General features: G+C 53.7%; 8 protein-coding genes across 8 annotated transcripts, besides 12 other annotated features; all 8 read left to right on the forward strand.

Annotated features, from left to right (window-relative positions):
- Tc00.1047053509721.10 (hypothetical protein, conserved) lies at window positions 1-678 on the forward strand (the record flags this gene model as incomplete). The annotated part of the gene is made up of 1 exon (XM_803140.1): window positions 1-678. A coding segment is annotated over one exon (678 nt), but the record flags the coding sequence as incomplete, so codon positions are not given.
- Window positions 1-15,270: a sequence feature (heterozygous, non-Esmeraldo-like haplotype).
- Window positions 822-875: a microsatellite.
- Window positions 974-1,011: a sequence feature (AT_rich).
- Window positions 1,028-1,087: a microsatellite.
- Window positions 1,120-1,150: a microsatellite.
- Tc00.1047053509721.20 (hypothetical protein, conserved) lies at window positions 1,387-2,778 on the forward strand (the record flags this gene model as incomplete). The annotated part of the gene is made up of 1 exon (XM_803141.1): window positions 1,387-2,778. One exon carries the CDS (start codon window positions 1,387-1,389, stop codon window positions 2,776-2,778), a length of 1,392 nt encoding a protein of 463 aa, XP_808234.1.
- Window positions 2,329-2,366: a microsatellite.
- Window positions 2,822-2,862: a microsatellite.
- Window positions 2,911-2,945: a sequence feature (AT_rich).
- Window positions 3,184-3,285: a sequence feature (GA-rich).
- Tc00.1047053509721.30 (hypothetical protein, conserved) lies at window positions 3,291-7,058 on the forward strand (the record flags this gene model as incomplete). Its single annotated transcript, XM_803142.1, has 1 exon — window positions 3,291-7,058. The coding sequence occupies one exon, from the start codon at window positions 3,291-3,293 to the stop codon at window positions 7,056-7,058; it is 3,768 nt and encodes a 1,255-aa protein (XP_808235.1).
- Window positions 7,445-7,518: a sequence feature (T-rich).
- Window positions 7,665-8,261, forward strand: Tc00.1047053509721.40 (hypothetical protein, conserved; the record flags this gene model as incomplete). Its single annotated transcript, XM_803143.1, has 1 exon — window positions 7,665-8,261. The coding sequence occupies one exon, from the start codon at window positions 7,665-7,667 to the stop codon at window positions 8,259-8,261; it is 597 nt and encodes a 198-aa protein (XP_808236.1).
- Window positions 8,592-9,728, forward strand: Tc00.1047053509721.50 (uncharacterized protein; the record flags this gene model as incomplete). The annotated part of the gene is made up of 1 exon (XM_803144.1): window positions 8,592-9,728. One exon carries the CDS (start codon window positions 8,592-8,594, stop codon window positions 9,726-9,728), a length of 1,137 nt encoding a protein of 378 aa, XP_808237.1.
- Window positions 9,993-11,771, forward strand: Tc00.1047053509721.60 (poly(ADP-ribose) polymerase, putative; the record flags this gene model as incomplete). The annotated part of the gene is made up of 1 exon (XM_803145.1): window positions 9,993-11,771. One exon carries the CDS (start codon window positions 9,993-9,995, stop codon window positions 11,769-11,771), a length of 1,779 nt encoding a protein of 592 aa, XP_808238.1.
- On the forward strand, window positions 12,207-13,205 carry Tc00.1047053509721.70 (hypothetical protein, conserved; the record flags this gene model as incomplete). Its single annotated transcript, XM_803146.1, has 1 exon — window positions 12,207-13,205. The coding sequence occupies one exon, from the start codon at window positions 12,207-12,209 to the stop codon at window positions 13,203-13,205; it is 999 nt and encodes a 332-aa protein (XP_808239.1).
- Window positions 13,296-13,354: a sequence feature (T-rich).
- Window positions 13,611-13,744: a sequence feature (GA-rich).
- Window positions 13,753-15,270, forward strand: Tc00.1047053509721.79 (hypothetical protein, conserved; the record flags this gene model as incomplete). Its single annotated transcript, XM_803147.1, has 1 exon — window positions 13,753-15,270. A coding segment is annotated over one exon (1,518 nt), but the record flags the coding sequence as incomplete, so codon positions are not given.

Genomic DNA, 15,270 nt, shown 5'->3' on the forward strand with positions numbered 1-15,270 from the left:
AGGATGAACGCGGAGCAGGTGGCGATTATGTTCATGGCCTTTGCATACTTCGGTATCCGCTACGATCAACTCTTTGGGGTTCTCACCAATCGTGCGGTGGAGCTTATTGATGAGTTTAATGCGCAATTTATCAGCACAACTCTTAACGCCTTTCAGCGCATTGGTATTAACAACCCGGAGCTCTTTGATAACTTGGCTGAGCGGGCCCTTGCGGTGGTGCAAGACCACGACGCACGTGACATATCCAAAACCGTCACGGCACTTGCCCACTTTGGTTTGAAGGATGAGGAACTTTTCAAACGCCTCGCCTCCCACGCCGCGAGTATCGCCGACCAGTTCGATGCATTGGGGCTTGTGAATACCGCCCATGCCTTTGCACGAACGAACTTTTTACAGCAGGATATGGCGGTAGCGTTGTCAGAGCGTAGCGTATACGTGTGCCGCCAAATTGACGCAGGTGAGGCACGCCGACTGCTTTGGTCCCTTGCGAAGTTTCAAGTGCGGGATCCGAAGATTTTAACCCCCGTCTTTAACCGTTGCCTGGCGTTGCATCAGGATTTCTTTTCCGACCCTACCGGTAGCGAGGAAATTGAGGAGATATTTGACATCTACGGCCCAAACTTCTGCCCACCGCTTTATCAATTGTACGTTTCGCGTGGTACCGCACCGCAGATGTGAGATGCCGCAATAGGAAAACGCAGTCGTGCGTATATATATATATATATATTGGAGCACAGCGGCCGTTTGCGTGCTTGCATGAGTTGCGATTAACGCCTCCTCTAGCAGCAGCAGCACCACTGTTGCACCTCCACGTGTATTGTTGTATGTGTATGCATGCATGCATGCATGTATGTGTGTGTGTGTGTGTGTGTGTGATGATGTTCACAGATGCCATGAATGACTTCATTGAATGGGGAAAGAGAAGAAACAAAACTGGCTGAACCGTCAGCCCTTTCCTTCTTTTTCTTTTTTCTTTTATTTATTATTATTGTTATATATATATATATATAAGAAGAAGGGGGAGAGGAAAAAAAAAAAAGGCAAACAAACAATCAAACAAGCAGGAAAAAAGAAGGAAATGAACAAAAGAAGGCTTTCTGGTGGGGGCGACACGGAAGGTTTTTTTTTTTTTTTTTTATTCTCTTTCTTTCCTCTCCCTTCCTCATACATGCATACATATATATATTCAGGCATACTTATTTAATCTCTCAAATAAGAGCGTCGATTTATTTTTGTCACATGACTTCTTAAATTCCTGCTATCATTACTTCTGCGGGGAAGTGGTGGGGAGGAAAGTTTGCCGTTGTTGTCACCATCCCACCTTTCATCCTCCTTTCTATCTATTTATACATACATATGTAGATTGGGTTTTATTTTTCAGTTATTATGCTGAATACAAAGAAGAACGCTACTAATAATACGCCTACGGCAGCAGCAGCAGCGGCGGAGGAGGAGGCCGGTATGACGGTGCGTCAACGCCTGCGGTTGAAGCGCGAATTAGAGGAGAAACGGAAGTTTGGCCTTGCACCGCTCGCTGTGGATGAAGTTTCAGGCAATGAAATTAGCCCAAATGTACCGCAGCTCATTTCACAGGCTCCGTGGTACTACGGTACCACCGGCCCCACTCTTGACCACCAGCGCCTAAAGTGCGTCGACACGATGGACAGGCTTCAGGATCAACATGACACGGTCGTGGTGCTTGGAAAAGCAAAGACGTACACAGCTGGGGCCTGCGGTAACTGTGGCTCCAGCACGCACAAGACAAGTGAGTGCTACAAACCCCGCAAGAAGGTAGGCGCAATGTACAGTGGCAAGGTGACATCTGTCGACATGCATGTGGAGCGGACCGAAAAAAGTTATGCGCAAAAGCGTGACCGGTATGCTATGGGTGCTAGCGGCGTGGACTTATTGCAGCAGGCATCACAGGAAGAAGAGGAAGAAACGCAAGCAACCGGGAATCTGCATGCCAACGGCGAGATGATAGTAAAAAAGCATCCGCGACTACAAGACGTGTTTGCCACGCAGACCGCCGTGACAGGCGAAGGGGCGGAGATCAAAGAATTGCCGAAGCACTTGCACAACCTTGACGACGACAGCGCAATGTTCGACCCAAAGACGGGATCCATGCGTGGAAACCCGAACGCGGCGGATCCAACCCGGACGTTCCAAGGGGACCTGCAGCGCTACCGCACCGGAGACTACTACACATATCTTGACATGCAGCTACGATTTCTGAACGGCGAGTCAAAGTCGATTGTTGACTTTAGACTGGATGAACAGCTGCAGAAACAGAGGCGACAAGAGCGGCAGCAGCAGAAGGATGAAGGCAATAGTAATAATAATAACAATAATAACAGTAACAACAACCGCAGCGTTGACACAGAGGAGGAAATGACGCGGGATCGGTTACTGCGATCACTTTACGGAGAGTCCTCATGTGCCTCCGCAGAGAATTCTCTGCGCATGAGGGAGGCAATTGCCGGCTTTGCTGCTGCCTCCGCTGCATCGTTGTCATCATCACCGCAGGTGGCATCATCATCGTCATTGGCTTTGTCTTCCATGTCAACACCGATAAATCTTCCTCAGGTTCGTATTGGCTCGGCCACGCGAAACGGTCACGCATGCGTGTACGGCAGTTATTTTGATCGAGAAGGGTTCCGATGGGGGTACAAATGCTGCAAGCGCCTTGGGAAGGATGCAGCGGCGTGCCAATCCACACCTGCGGAACCATCCGTGGCTGCGAAGGCGGAAGGAGAGGCATTGGGCCAAGCATCATGAAGGAGAATTACACACGTTTTTTTTTTCCCCTCCCTCCCTCTTTACCCACACACACACGCACACGCATATATATATATGCACACATTTGTGAGCATGAAAGTGTGGATGAGTGCCTGCTTTACCTCCTGCTCGATTTTTTTTATCAATTATTTATTTACTTTTTTTTTGTATCTTTGTGTTCTTTCTCCTTTCTTTCCTCTTTGCCGCCATGTGTGTGCATTGGTGCCCTGCTGCCAAAAAAAGAAAAAAAGAAGAGAAATAATATATATATATACATATTTTGTAGAAGAAGGAACAAAGATAATTCAAGAAGCGTGCAGCAGAACGACAATAGGGGTGGGTGGGTGGCAGCCTACCGTAGACACATACAATACAATACATACACAAAGTCGGGGCTGCAGTGGAAAGAAGAAGAAGAAGAAAAACCAAAATAGAGACAGAATTGGTAAAAGGAATAGACGTCGAAAAGTGAAGAAACAAAAAAAAAAAAGGAAGGAAGGAAGGAAAGCGTGATGAATGTATACTTCAGCAAACGTGTTGCGGTACCGACGAGTACAGTCATTACATCTATTGCGTGGAATGAGGAACAGGGATGGTTGGCGTGTGGTGGCAGGGGTGGGCTGCTGAAGGTGTTGAAGATCGACAACAGCATCGGTGCGAAGGGGGCACTTTTGGTGAATCAAACGCTTGAAGGGCATTCAGCAGACGTCTCAGCGGTGGCATGGAACCATCAGTACCGTAAGCTTACATCCAGCGATGAGAGTGGACAGATCATTGTATGGACACTGCATAAAGGCATGTGGATGGAGGAGATGATAAATAATCGCAACAAAAGCACCGTGTGTGATCTTTCATGGAGCGCCGATGGCACAAAAGTGTGCATCATTTACGAAGATGGGGCCGTCATTGTTGGGGGTGTCGACGGTAACCGCCTGTGGGGAAAAGACGTCAAACGTGAGCTTGCAAAGGTGACATGGAGCCCTGACGATCGGTACATTTTATTTGGCACAAAAAATGGTGAGGTACTTGTGAATGAAAGCGATGGTGGGCATGCGGTGTGCCAACTGCGCATCTCGTGCCTGGAAGGGGTGGAGTCACTCAGCGGTCTCTCGTGGCATCCCGCGTGGGTCGATAGTCCCGACCCTCCCGCCACACTCGCCGTCTGTTACGCGAATGGACGAATGCAGTTGATGCGTGACATCAACGACAACCGCCCTTACCTCATTGACAGCGGCATCCCGGTGAGCTGTATCGCGTGGAACCCGCAGGGGACGACCATTGTCGTTTGTGGCGTCATTTCCACGGCGGCCATGATGGGCGACAGGCCAGCGTCACAGCCATCCTCGCCGTCGAGTTCGCTGGTGGTGGCGCAGTTCTTTAACACGGAGGGCGTCCACCTGCGTACGCTGCGGGTTTCGGGGCAGCACTGCGGCGGGGTGACATGGGAGGGCGATGGACTTCGTGTCTGCATTGCGATTGACGCCGCCTTGTACTTTGCGAATGTGCGGCCCGCGTACAAGTACACCTACTTTTCCAAGACCGTTGTTTTTGCGTTTTACCGCTCCGACCGTGCGGAGCAGGGCGTTATGTTTTGGAACACACGAAGTAACGAGCGCTTCATCCGCTACATCCGTGGGCTTTTTTATATCGACTCCTGCAAGGACGTCTGCATGATCGTCAACACGTCAGCGGATGGGTCCCATCGCGTTGTGCAACTGTTGAATGCCATTGGAAGTCCTCTGGAGGTGCGGATGATGGACTTGGAGCCGCTTGTCTGCGGCATGAACTCCTCACACATTGTGGTATCAGACGAGGAAAACATTTACGTCTGGCAGTTCCGTGACCCGGACGTCGTTCTGGACTTACTGGATCCCATCTCTGTGCAGGCGAGCCGCCGTGAGACACGGGATCGCATCGTGCATGTGGACGACATTGTTCGTCCTGATAGCCCACCGTCACTGGTTACCCACACGGCGGTCACGAATGATCTCATCTGCTCACTCTGCCTCAGTGAGGAATTTCTCTTCGTTGCTCGTGAGTCCGGGCTACTACAGTTGTACCGCTTTGCCCCGCTGCATCTTGTCGGCAAAATGGTTTTGCCCTCCCGTGTGCAGTCGATGGCAGCCAACTCGAATTCCACACGTCTCTCGGTGGTAGATGTGAGCGGCACCATGACGGTTTTTCATATTGATCCTATGAAACTGTCACTTGTGCCTCAAAAGATTGCCCCGGAGCCTAACTTTGAGCACAAAGACGTCTGGAACGTGCGTTGGTCGAAAGACGACCCGGAGCTTTTTGCCGTGTTGGAAAAGTCCCGCATGTACATATTCCGCGGCACGGAGGCGGAGGAGCCCGTTCAGTCCCGTGCCTGCATTTGTAAGTTTAAATCTCTCAAAGTACGAGCACTACAGCTGGACGATATCATGCATGATCCGGAGAGACCCCGCAAGGAACATGTCATTGAATTTGAGACAAGGGAACTGCGAGAGGCGCGGCAGGCGCTGCAGAATTTATCAATGAAGGAGGCGTACATGTACGTGGAGAACCACCCGCACCCCAAGTTGTGGGCCCTACTCACCGAACACGCACTGGCGCAGCTTGACTTTGATCACGCGGAAATGGCGGTTGTCCGGAGCAAGGATTACCCGGCCATACAATTCGTCAAACGCATTAAAACGCTTGACGACCCGCAGAAGCAGCGGGCGGAAATTCACACCTACTACGGCCGCTTCGATGAGGCAGAGAAGATCTACAAGGAGATTGACCGCAAGGATCTTGTGCTGGACCTGCGCTACCGCCTGGGCGACTGGTTCCGTGTCGTGCAGCTTGTCCAGGAGGGAGGCGGGGACGAGTCTCACATGCAGAGGGCGTGGGAAAACATTGGTGACTTCTACGCCGACCGGCAGAAGTGGACCAAGGCTTCCCAGTACTACACACAGTGCCGACAGCTGCACAAACTCGCCCATATTCTCTTTCTGCAGGAGGACTATGACCTCCTCGCCCAACTCATTCCAAGCGCAGAGCACGACAAAGGGCTACTGCTCAAAATTGGAGAAATGTTGTTTGCCGTCGGCCTTGGCGACGAGGCATCCCGTGCATTTCTTGCGGCAGGCGAGGCACGATTGGCTGTTGCCGGCTGTGTGCAGTTGCACCAATGGGATAGTGCCGTGGCTATTGCGGAGGCGCATAAACTTAAGGATATTCTACCGCAACTAGCGCGTCACACGAAGTCTCTCATTGAGAGTGAGCGGCTGCCGGAAGCGATTGAGTTGTACCGCAAGGCTGGCCAACACGAGGAGGCGGCGCGACTGCTTGCACGTCTGGGACAACGCGCTGCCGCTACAGATCCGCTGCGGGCCAAAAAGTTTTATGTGCTCTCTGCGCTAGAAATAGAGAAGTATCGCAAGAAGAAGGTTGCGCTGAGCGATGACGGCACGGCTGCAGTGGACATGTTGCTGAGTGAAGAGCGAGCTGCGACATCCGAGCGGGTGCTGGACGCTGCGTGGCGTGGCGCCGAGGCGTTTCACTTCTTCCTACTCTGCCAACAACACATCCTGCACCGCAACCTGCCGCACGCACTTAATGTAGCGATGCGGCTGATGGAGTACGACGATCTCATCAGCCCTGTTGACAGCTACAGCCTCATTGCACTCACGGCGTACCTGGCGAAGAATTTTAGCATCTGCAGTAAGGCCTTCACTCGCCTTGAGGCGGCGGAGCAGAAGGATGCACAGCAGCAAAACCAACAGGAGGGTGGTACTCCCGCGGTGGCCGGCCAGCTGCAATTTATCGACATGACGATGGATCTCGACGTCTCCAAACAGACGGGCGTCGCACACCGAAACAACGCCTGCAGTCACGGCGCGGCGGGAGGAGGCTCCACCGGGCTGAGCGGAACCACGACGTCACTGCAGTTGACAAATCGGTCGAAGGGAACGGCGCTGGCGACGCAGTTCAAATACCCGACTGTGAGCCTGAGGGAGCCACGTCGCCGCTTTGCCGACCTCGCGGCGAAAATATTCACGAAGCACAAGCCGGAAGACAATTCTGCGGATCGTGTGAAGTGCCCCAAGTGTGACGCGTTTGTCAAAGAGTGGGCGTCCTCCTGCGCGCGCTGCCAGAAGCAGCTTGGTGTTTGCATTTTCACTGGACGCTGCATCACGACGGAGGACTTTTGGCAGTGTGCGGTGTGTCACCATTGCATCATTGACGTGGAGGGTGACCGGTTCCGCAACTGCCCTCTTTGCCACACACCGATGAAACACGGGGCCCGCGGTTAGAGCCGAGAGAAGAGTAGGAATAATAATGCCCCCCTTCCTTTCTGCATAGATGCCTCACTGTGCCTGGACATGGCTGAGAGAGTGGACAAGGGATGGTGTGGGGGTTGTGTGTGTGTGAGGCAAAAGTGGCCGCAGTCTAAAAGACGACTTGGTGGCGGCCGAACCAATGCACCAAGAGCATTTCCTTTACGCAGGAAGAATAGGAGGGAAAAAACAACAACAAAAAAACGCAACAACCTCCGCCTCCCCCCTTTTAATCCTTCCCCAAACAGAAAGAAATATGACCCAAATCTTGACTTTTACACGCGCGATTGTTTTAAGTGTGGAGGATGAGGCTGCTGTTCCCAGCGAGGCTGAAAAAAAAAAAACGCTATCACACCAACCGCTCTTTTTTTTTCTTTTTTTTGCTCTTCTCTCTTTTTTCCTTACCCTCTCAAATTCTTTTTTATTATTATCCTTTTGTGTGTTTATGTGTGCCTCTTTGTCATGCATGCAAGCTTTCATAGGCACCCGTGGGCGGCTCATTTAGACCACTTAAGGGAAAGGGACCAACAAAGACAACAACAAGAAGAAGAAGGGAGCAGGTAACGCCGTACGGCATACGCAATGCTGCGCCGAACCTCCCGTCGTTTTGTGAGCGCCAAGCAGTTCTTTGGGACCGAAGCGCAGCCGCTGGAGCCGTACACCGTTAAGTCGCTTTTTCTGTTTAGCTTCATTGCCTCCATCGCGTTTCTCTCGGTGCTGAGTGTGAAGGAGACAAAGAAGGCCGGGCCAATTGAGCTACCGGACGAGCTGGAGGCGGAAAAACGCCGTAGGAATGATCCACGCCGCCCACCGTGGCCCCTGCTGCACCAACGCATTGTTCTGCTGCGCGAGGGGAAGGCACCACACGATGATCTGGCTCTCTTGTGGGAGCAGACACGGCATTATTACCCCGCCGACTGGCTGGTGCCGCTCGAGGTGACGCAGGTGCTAAAGTACACGAGCGGGGCGTACCTGCAGAACTATGTGGCTGACCCCGATAAGCTACGCAAGGACGTTCTAATGCAATTGCTGAACATCAAGTATGGGCGGGTGAAGGACCCTAACGGCGGCCGCATCAACCGCGATGTGGAGGAGATCATCTCCATGGCAATAGAGGATCTGGAGAATATGGATCTGAGCCCCTCAGCGGACGCAGCGCTCGTGCCTACGCACACCTGAGGGAGGATGGAAGTGTTTACGGCCGCAAGAAGGGAGGACAACTGGGCATACGTGCGTGTGTGTTGGTGAGTTGGTAGATGGGGATGAAAGTGAACTTGGGGTGGGGGTGATGGGGGACGACAGTGGTCGAGGACGTCTGGGGAGGCTTAGAAACAACGCCACGCATTGAGAACGATTCCCTGCCGATGCTTTTCCTAAACGCTGGGGGGCCGGGAGGACACCCTTGCTTTTGCATATGAATTGTGGTATCTTTTTTTAAATTTTCTCTACTTTTTTTTTTTTCTTGTTTTGCGATGTTTATTTACTGGCAAGAGGTTTACTGAGGGGGGGATGCCGGATGCAGAGATGCCGGAGACGCGTGGAGGTCTCGTTCTTTTCCCACGTTGCTTGTCGCGTGCCTTCCGCTGCCTGCGGGATGTGCCCATTATGCACTTTGTAGCGGTAACCAAAGTCAATCGCCGGGGAAAACGTCAGCGACGCTTTCTTGTCATCACATCCATGCACCTGTACTCGTGCGTGGAGAATGGCAGCATTCAGCGCTGTGTACCGACGCGAAGCGTTGCGGAGGTGCACGCGTGGAACGGTGAGCTGCCGCAGGTCGGGCTGAGGATCCCATCCGAGTATGACATGCTGTTCTTTATGGACTCGGCAGCCGATGTGACGGGAGTTGTGGCGGCGCTGCAGTCTGCCACCCGTGACGGTGCAAGCGGCCGTGGCGATGGTGGCGCACTGCGTCTTGTGGAGGCGACGGAGGCGCTGAGCGTCGCTGCTTATTGTCTGGAGCGGCCGAAGGGGTTTGAGCGGGGGATGCGCGGCACGTTTGGCTGGCTGATTGGAAGTGCCGGGGACGTGCCTGCGGCGGGGATGGACCACGACGCGCTTCGGCCGTTTGTTTCTGCCAACGCGAAGGGCCTGTTCGTGAAGTCTTCGACTGCCGCCGCCGCCGCTGCATCATCATCGCCACCGTCGTCATTGACAGCGGCGGGGGGAACGGTGCCAGCAGCTGCGGAAGAAACCGGCTTGCCAGGCGCGCCAAATGGCACGAGGTGCCTCAGCAAAGACTACAGCGACGATGAGGGGGCGGACGCCGTCTCTTTCTCTGTTCCACCGCCCCACTCTCCCACGATCGGATCCGCGGAAGCGGGAGCGGAACAAAGGACGAAGAAGAAGGGGACGGGGGAGGAAAAGACAGCCGCGTCCGTCATTTCCCGCCACGACAACAACATGGGTGGCGCTGCTGCTGCGTTGGCGGGCGGACCGGCGCTGCGGGACGACCGGCGCCAACTGCTGGAGGAGAGGGAGCAATGGTGCCTGCTGCTCGCCGCGGAACGGCGCGACACATACCGTCTGCGCCAGGCCATATCCGACCTGCGTGGACAAGTGCTTGCACTAACCTCTGATAATATCAAACTTCGCACCGAGTTACTCAACCAGCGCGTTACTTGGCATCCCAAGCAGAGTAGCTGAGGTAGCAGTGGAAGCAATGGCAGCAGCCAGGAACACCAAAGGAGGAGGGTAGGAAGGAATAATGGGGGACTAGTGCTGGTGGTAGAGATGGACGCTTATTGAAATTTCTGACCCACTTCTTTAATGTGTTCTTGCGGCCATTATTGCATTTTCATTGTTGCTGCTGCTGCCGCCTGAAACACACTCTCGATTTTTTCTCATTTTTCTTTTTCCGCTTTTGGTGAGAGAGCAATTCACACGTTATTTTACAGAAGGTGGGTAAACATGTCACCAAAGAAGTTATCAGGAGCGGGGAAAGCTCCGGCAGCCAAGAAAGCTTCTGCAGCCAAGAAAGCTTCCGCAGTAAGGAAAGCTCCGGCAGGCAATAAAGCTTCTGCAGCCAAGAAAGCTCCGGCAGCCAAGAAAGCTTCCGCAGCAAGGAAAGCCCTTTTTCCTGCTGTCAACAACACGGTGAAAATAATCCCTGCTAAGGGAGCAGCCCCAGCTGCGGCAACGGCGCCTCCCGCTGCTACGAACGTGGGTGGCAACTCGCTGACACCGGCCACCGATGTAACCGGAGCCAAGGTTCAACAGATGCTGCGGAAGGGCCGAGGTGTTGTGGACTCATTCTCGGGTAAAGTGGACACGTGCCACGTGTACGAAAAAGGCAGTGATGTTTACCAATGTACACTGAACCAGACCCATGTTGCTGCCAACAACAACAAGTACTTTATTATACAGCTTCTGGAGGATGATGCTGAGTCCATTTATCATGTCTTCACACGGTGGGGTCGCGTGGGTTATGGCGGACAGAACAAAACGGTGACTTTTTCTTCTCTTGGGCAAGCATTGTATTTATTTGAGAAGACGTTTTGCCAGAAGACCGCGAACCATTGGAGGTCGCGTGCGCAATTTAATGCCGTTAAGGGACGTTACGAATTGATGGACATTGATTATGGGGCGGCGGAGGACGAGGCGGAAAAATCTGGGGAATCTTCGGCGGCACGGGGGCCGGCGGAGAAGCCGGTGATATCTGCGCTGCCAGGCGAAGTGCAGGGCCTCTTGAAGCTCATTGGGTGCAAGGAGACGATGAAAAGATTGATGGCGGAGTATGCCATCAACACGGAGAAGTTGCCGCTGGGGAAAATCTCTCAGGGCCAAATTACGCGCGCCAATTCCGTCTTGAAGTCATTGGAGGCGGAGATGAAAAAGGCGAATCCGCGGCTGGAGGAGCTGTCAGACCAATTCTACACGCTGATTCCACACGCGTTTGGTCGTTCGCGACCACCGCTCATCAGTTCAGAGTCCATTTTGCGGCAGAAGATGGAGATGCTGGAGGCGCTGGGCAAATTGGAGGTTGCGGTGTCTATTTTGAACGCCGAGGCACCGGAGGAGATCCACCCGCTGGACAAACTTTACCGCCGACTGAACTGTGAGATAACGCCCCTGTCCCGTGACGAGCCAGACTTCAGACGCATTGTGGAGTACGCGAACAACACACGAGGCCCCACCCACAAGTTCCACGTTGAGGTGAAGCAGGTGTTCACGGTGCGGCGCAAGGACGAGGACGATCTATATGGATCCTTCAAACGTCTCGGCAACCGGCAAATGCTGTGGCATGGCTCACGCATCACAAATTTCATTGGGATTCTCTCCCAGGGCCTGCGCATCGCCCCACCGGAGGCTCCGTGCACAGGGTACATGTTTGGTAAAGGAATCTACTTGGCGGATGTCTGCACGAAGTCGGCGAACTACTGCTACCCGTCGCGGGACACCAAAACTGGTCTCATGCTGCTGTGCGAGGCTGCGCTTGGGAAGCAGATGGAGCTCACGGACTCGAAGTACATGGAGAATCCCATGCCGGGAACAAACGCGACAAAAGGCGTCGGGAGTTACTTCCCGGATCCGGCCGGCGCAGAAGTGGTGGATGGTGTGCTGTGGCCAAAAGGCCGCGTGAGGGAAAGCAGAATTTCCTCGTCGCTGTTATACCCTGAACACATCATTTACAACGTTGGGCAGTGCAGAATGAGGTGGCTGGTCCATGTGGGGTTTAAATATCATTAGAATTTTTGCGCCTGCCTCTTTTCCCCCATGGCTTTTCCTCTCTTTTACTTTATAAAAAATTTCTTTTATTTCTTGGACGGGCATCTCTGTGTTCCCCAAATTTTACTGCAGGCAAAGAAGGGTTTTTTGAAATTGTTTTTTTTTTTGTTTTTTTTTTGGCGGGGTGGGTGGGTTTTTGAGAACGAGTCATTTGTTTTTTTTGAGGCTTCTCTATTTGCCTTCTGCTTGTTGTACTCGTTCCCACCACTCCCGCTGCGGCGGGTGAGTGAAAGGACGGACGGGGCGGAGAGGGGAAGGGTCGCGTCTCGATTGTGAGCCGCAGCCCCATGCACCGACCTGGTTCTTTTGTCATTGTTGTTGCTGCTGATGCCGACACCTTTGCTTCTGGCTGACGGCATGCATACGTAAACAAACACACAGACACAGGAGGTAGGGATGACATCGGCCATTTGCCCGGTGAAAGGTACGGCGGTGGAGCTTCCATGGAAGCTGCTTGTTGCAGCCGCACAGCCGTATCAGACACTCTCGGGTCCAGCGCTCTCCGTGAACTTTCACCGGCAGCCAACCGTTATGCCGTTTCAGCGCCTTCCTTTTCATCACTGCGGTGTTTCGGGCCGTTACTATCACTCGCTTCTGCACAGTCTTGCGGAGTTTGCGACAACGCCGAGACCCGTGCGGGACAGCCATGTGAGGATGCTGCATGCCCCCATGGAGGATTTTTGGCACGCCGTGGGGTTTTTCAATTGCACGTATCTCACAACATATGCCCCATTCACGCACGAGCATCCGGCAATGGGGGCGGTGGAGCTGGCGCCATCATCGCACCGCAGTCATAAAGATCTTCGTTTTTCCTTGTACAGTGGCGAGCACCAGCCCATATCCACGATGATTCTTACGGGTTTGCCGAGTGGTGCGGTTGACGGAAAAGAAAAGGATGTTATTGCGCCTTTGCCACACATTGAGAAGGACGAGGAGTCGTTGAGGGTTGCAAATATTGGGGATGTGAAGCGTTTGGCCGATGGATCGATCCTCCAACGGGCGATCTTCACGAGAGACAGCCAGCAGAGCAGAGATGTGGTGCCGCCGTGGTGGGTGGACGTGTGCGTCGCTGAGTTTTGTCAAACACTGGCGTTGGCAAACCTGTTGGCACCACACGTTGCCGGTGAAGGGAGGAACTGCACATGGAATATCGCCGCCCAGCAGGCATTAACTCAGGGCGAGCTTTTGACCGACGCACCTTTTGACATTGTGAGTGCCGTTCCTCGTGTTTTTGCGGCGTATCGTACGCCTCCATGGCGCCATCGCATCGGCCTACCATTGTTTAGCGCTGACCGACAACCACTGTGCGTTGCGCTGCGTGTGGAATTGCGACAACATGGATGCACATTGACGGCAGGGACGTACTTTCTTGTAGAGGTGGAGGGACACACGTGATGATTTTCCGGTTTTTTTCTTTTTTCTTCTTAGTTCTTTTTTCACTTTTGGTTTGTCGCCGGTGGAATAAGTTTCCCTCCTTGTCTTGTGTTGTCTTTTTTTTTTTTTCGATCTTCATCGTTCTCTCTCTCTTTTTTTTTTCTTTTTCTCCTACACACTCCTGTTGGTTGTGACTGTGACCACAATGCACATGGTAGGTCGTTGCTGCGGTTTCTCGTGCAGGCGACAATTGCAACTCGCTTGCCCCGCCTGTTCGTTCTCTTCCTTTCTCTCTGTGAGTGTGTTGCCGTCGAATACAAGGGAGAAGGAGGGACACGTCGGCGTGCAGGAGAACCGGTGGCCCTTCAACCACACTTGTCGCGGTGCACGTGAAAGGCTGGGCTGCTGCTGCTGCTGTTTTTGTTTGGAGGGAGGGAGGGACGCAAAGAGGCGGCGTTGAGTGAAGTGGGAGAAGGACTGGGTGGAGGCAGAAGAAAAGGAAAGACGACACCGCAGAAAAGGGGTGGTGGAAGAGAGAAAGGCAGAGAGGCAAGGAGGGATTACGTCGATGCCCAAACACCGGAAGGGTAGCCGCGGGGTCGAGGCGAAGGACATCGGCAACTTCCAGTACGAACGGCAGAGTGATTCGCCAGGCGTTGCCCGCCGCCCCACCGCCGCTGCCGCCACCCGGCGGGATGTTAACCCCGCCGTGCTTAAGCGTGCGTACATGCTGCACAACTTTCAGTTTGTTCTTCGGCCCGACGTGTACGAAATGAAGGCGATGCCGGGGCTTCCGCAGGGAAAGCGGCGGCTGAACGAGATGCTTCTTTCGAGCGACGCGGCACCGCCGTGGGACGCGGTTACCGCCGTCGTGGTGCGTGGGACGATGGAGCAATTTCAGTGTCCTATTTGTCTCGAGCCGCCAACGGCCGCGCGTGTTGCCGATTGTGGTCACGTTTTTTGCCTCCCCTGCATGTCGCAGTATTTATCGAGGCTCAAGCAGGAGAACAAGCAGCGCACCTGCCCGGTGTGCCACAACTTCGTGACGCTGGGTATGCTGCGGCCCTGCATATTTCGGCCGATTGAGCCCCCGTGCCTCGGTCAGCGTGTCGGTTTTACCCTGCTCGAGCGAAGAGGGGGGTGTTGTGTTTTGCTGCGAAAGGACGATCCCCGCTGGCATGACGCGGCGCCCATGGAGGATGAGTTGCCGCTCCCTCTCTTGCATGAACCATCCGCAACGTTTAGCCGATACATTCTTGCCACGGAGGAGAGCGAGTGTGCACGGCGCCGTCTTGACTGCACAGCTATTATGGATGCACTCCAGCAACTGAATGCACAACCCCGGCCATTGACGCAGTTTGACGACGGGGTTTTGCGCTTTGCTGAAGAGGCCCTGGAGATGGTGCTGCAGGAGACCAACGCACAGTCCCCGCAATCAAGCGTCCGCAACTCTCCTCCCATCGCCCCGAAGCGGCCAAACGTGGACGGAGCAAGTACGTATTATTTGTACGGCGAGTCGGAGGGACAGCCGTATTACATGCACCCCATATCCTTTAAAATGCTCCGGGACGATGCCGACACACGTGGGGTACCACTTCCAAACACCGTGTATGCCCCTGTGGAAGAAATTGTCACCTTTACACAAGATGAGGCGTCGAGAAAACATTACAAGGCTCTGGCGCATGTGCCCCTTCACGGAACAGTTAAGTTTTGTCTCCTCGACCTTTCAGATGTGGTGCTGCCATCAACATTGAAGACCTTCGCACCGAGTCTTGCACGGATGCGAGAGGCCCGGACTTGGCGAGAAAGAGGTGAAGAAAGTAGCGGTGAAGACACCTCGTGGCAGGAATACTTGCGCCGCTATCGTGCCATTAGCCCTCATTGTACCGAAGACTCAGGCGTATCACCGGAACCTGTCCCATCTGAGTACTCCGGCGTTTCCGATCTGTTGATTTCATCCGTCGTGACAGCATGGAGCGAGCCGGGTGGGCTCAGCGGCGACTCTTCGCTCGAGACGCGGCAGCGGGCGACGAAGCGGCATGACACGCCTATTCCAAGCTGCTGGACGGCGGAGAACTCACGGCGG

This window comes from Trypanosoma cruzi, genomic scaffold (assembly GCF_000209065.1).
Source record: "Trypanosoma cruzi strain CL Brener 1047053516431 genomic scaffold, whole genome shotgun sequence".
NCBI classification, from domain to species: Eukaryota; Euglenozoa; class Kinetoplastea; order Trypanosomatida; family Trypanosomatidae; genus Trypanosoma; species Trypanosoma cruzi.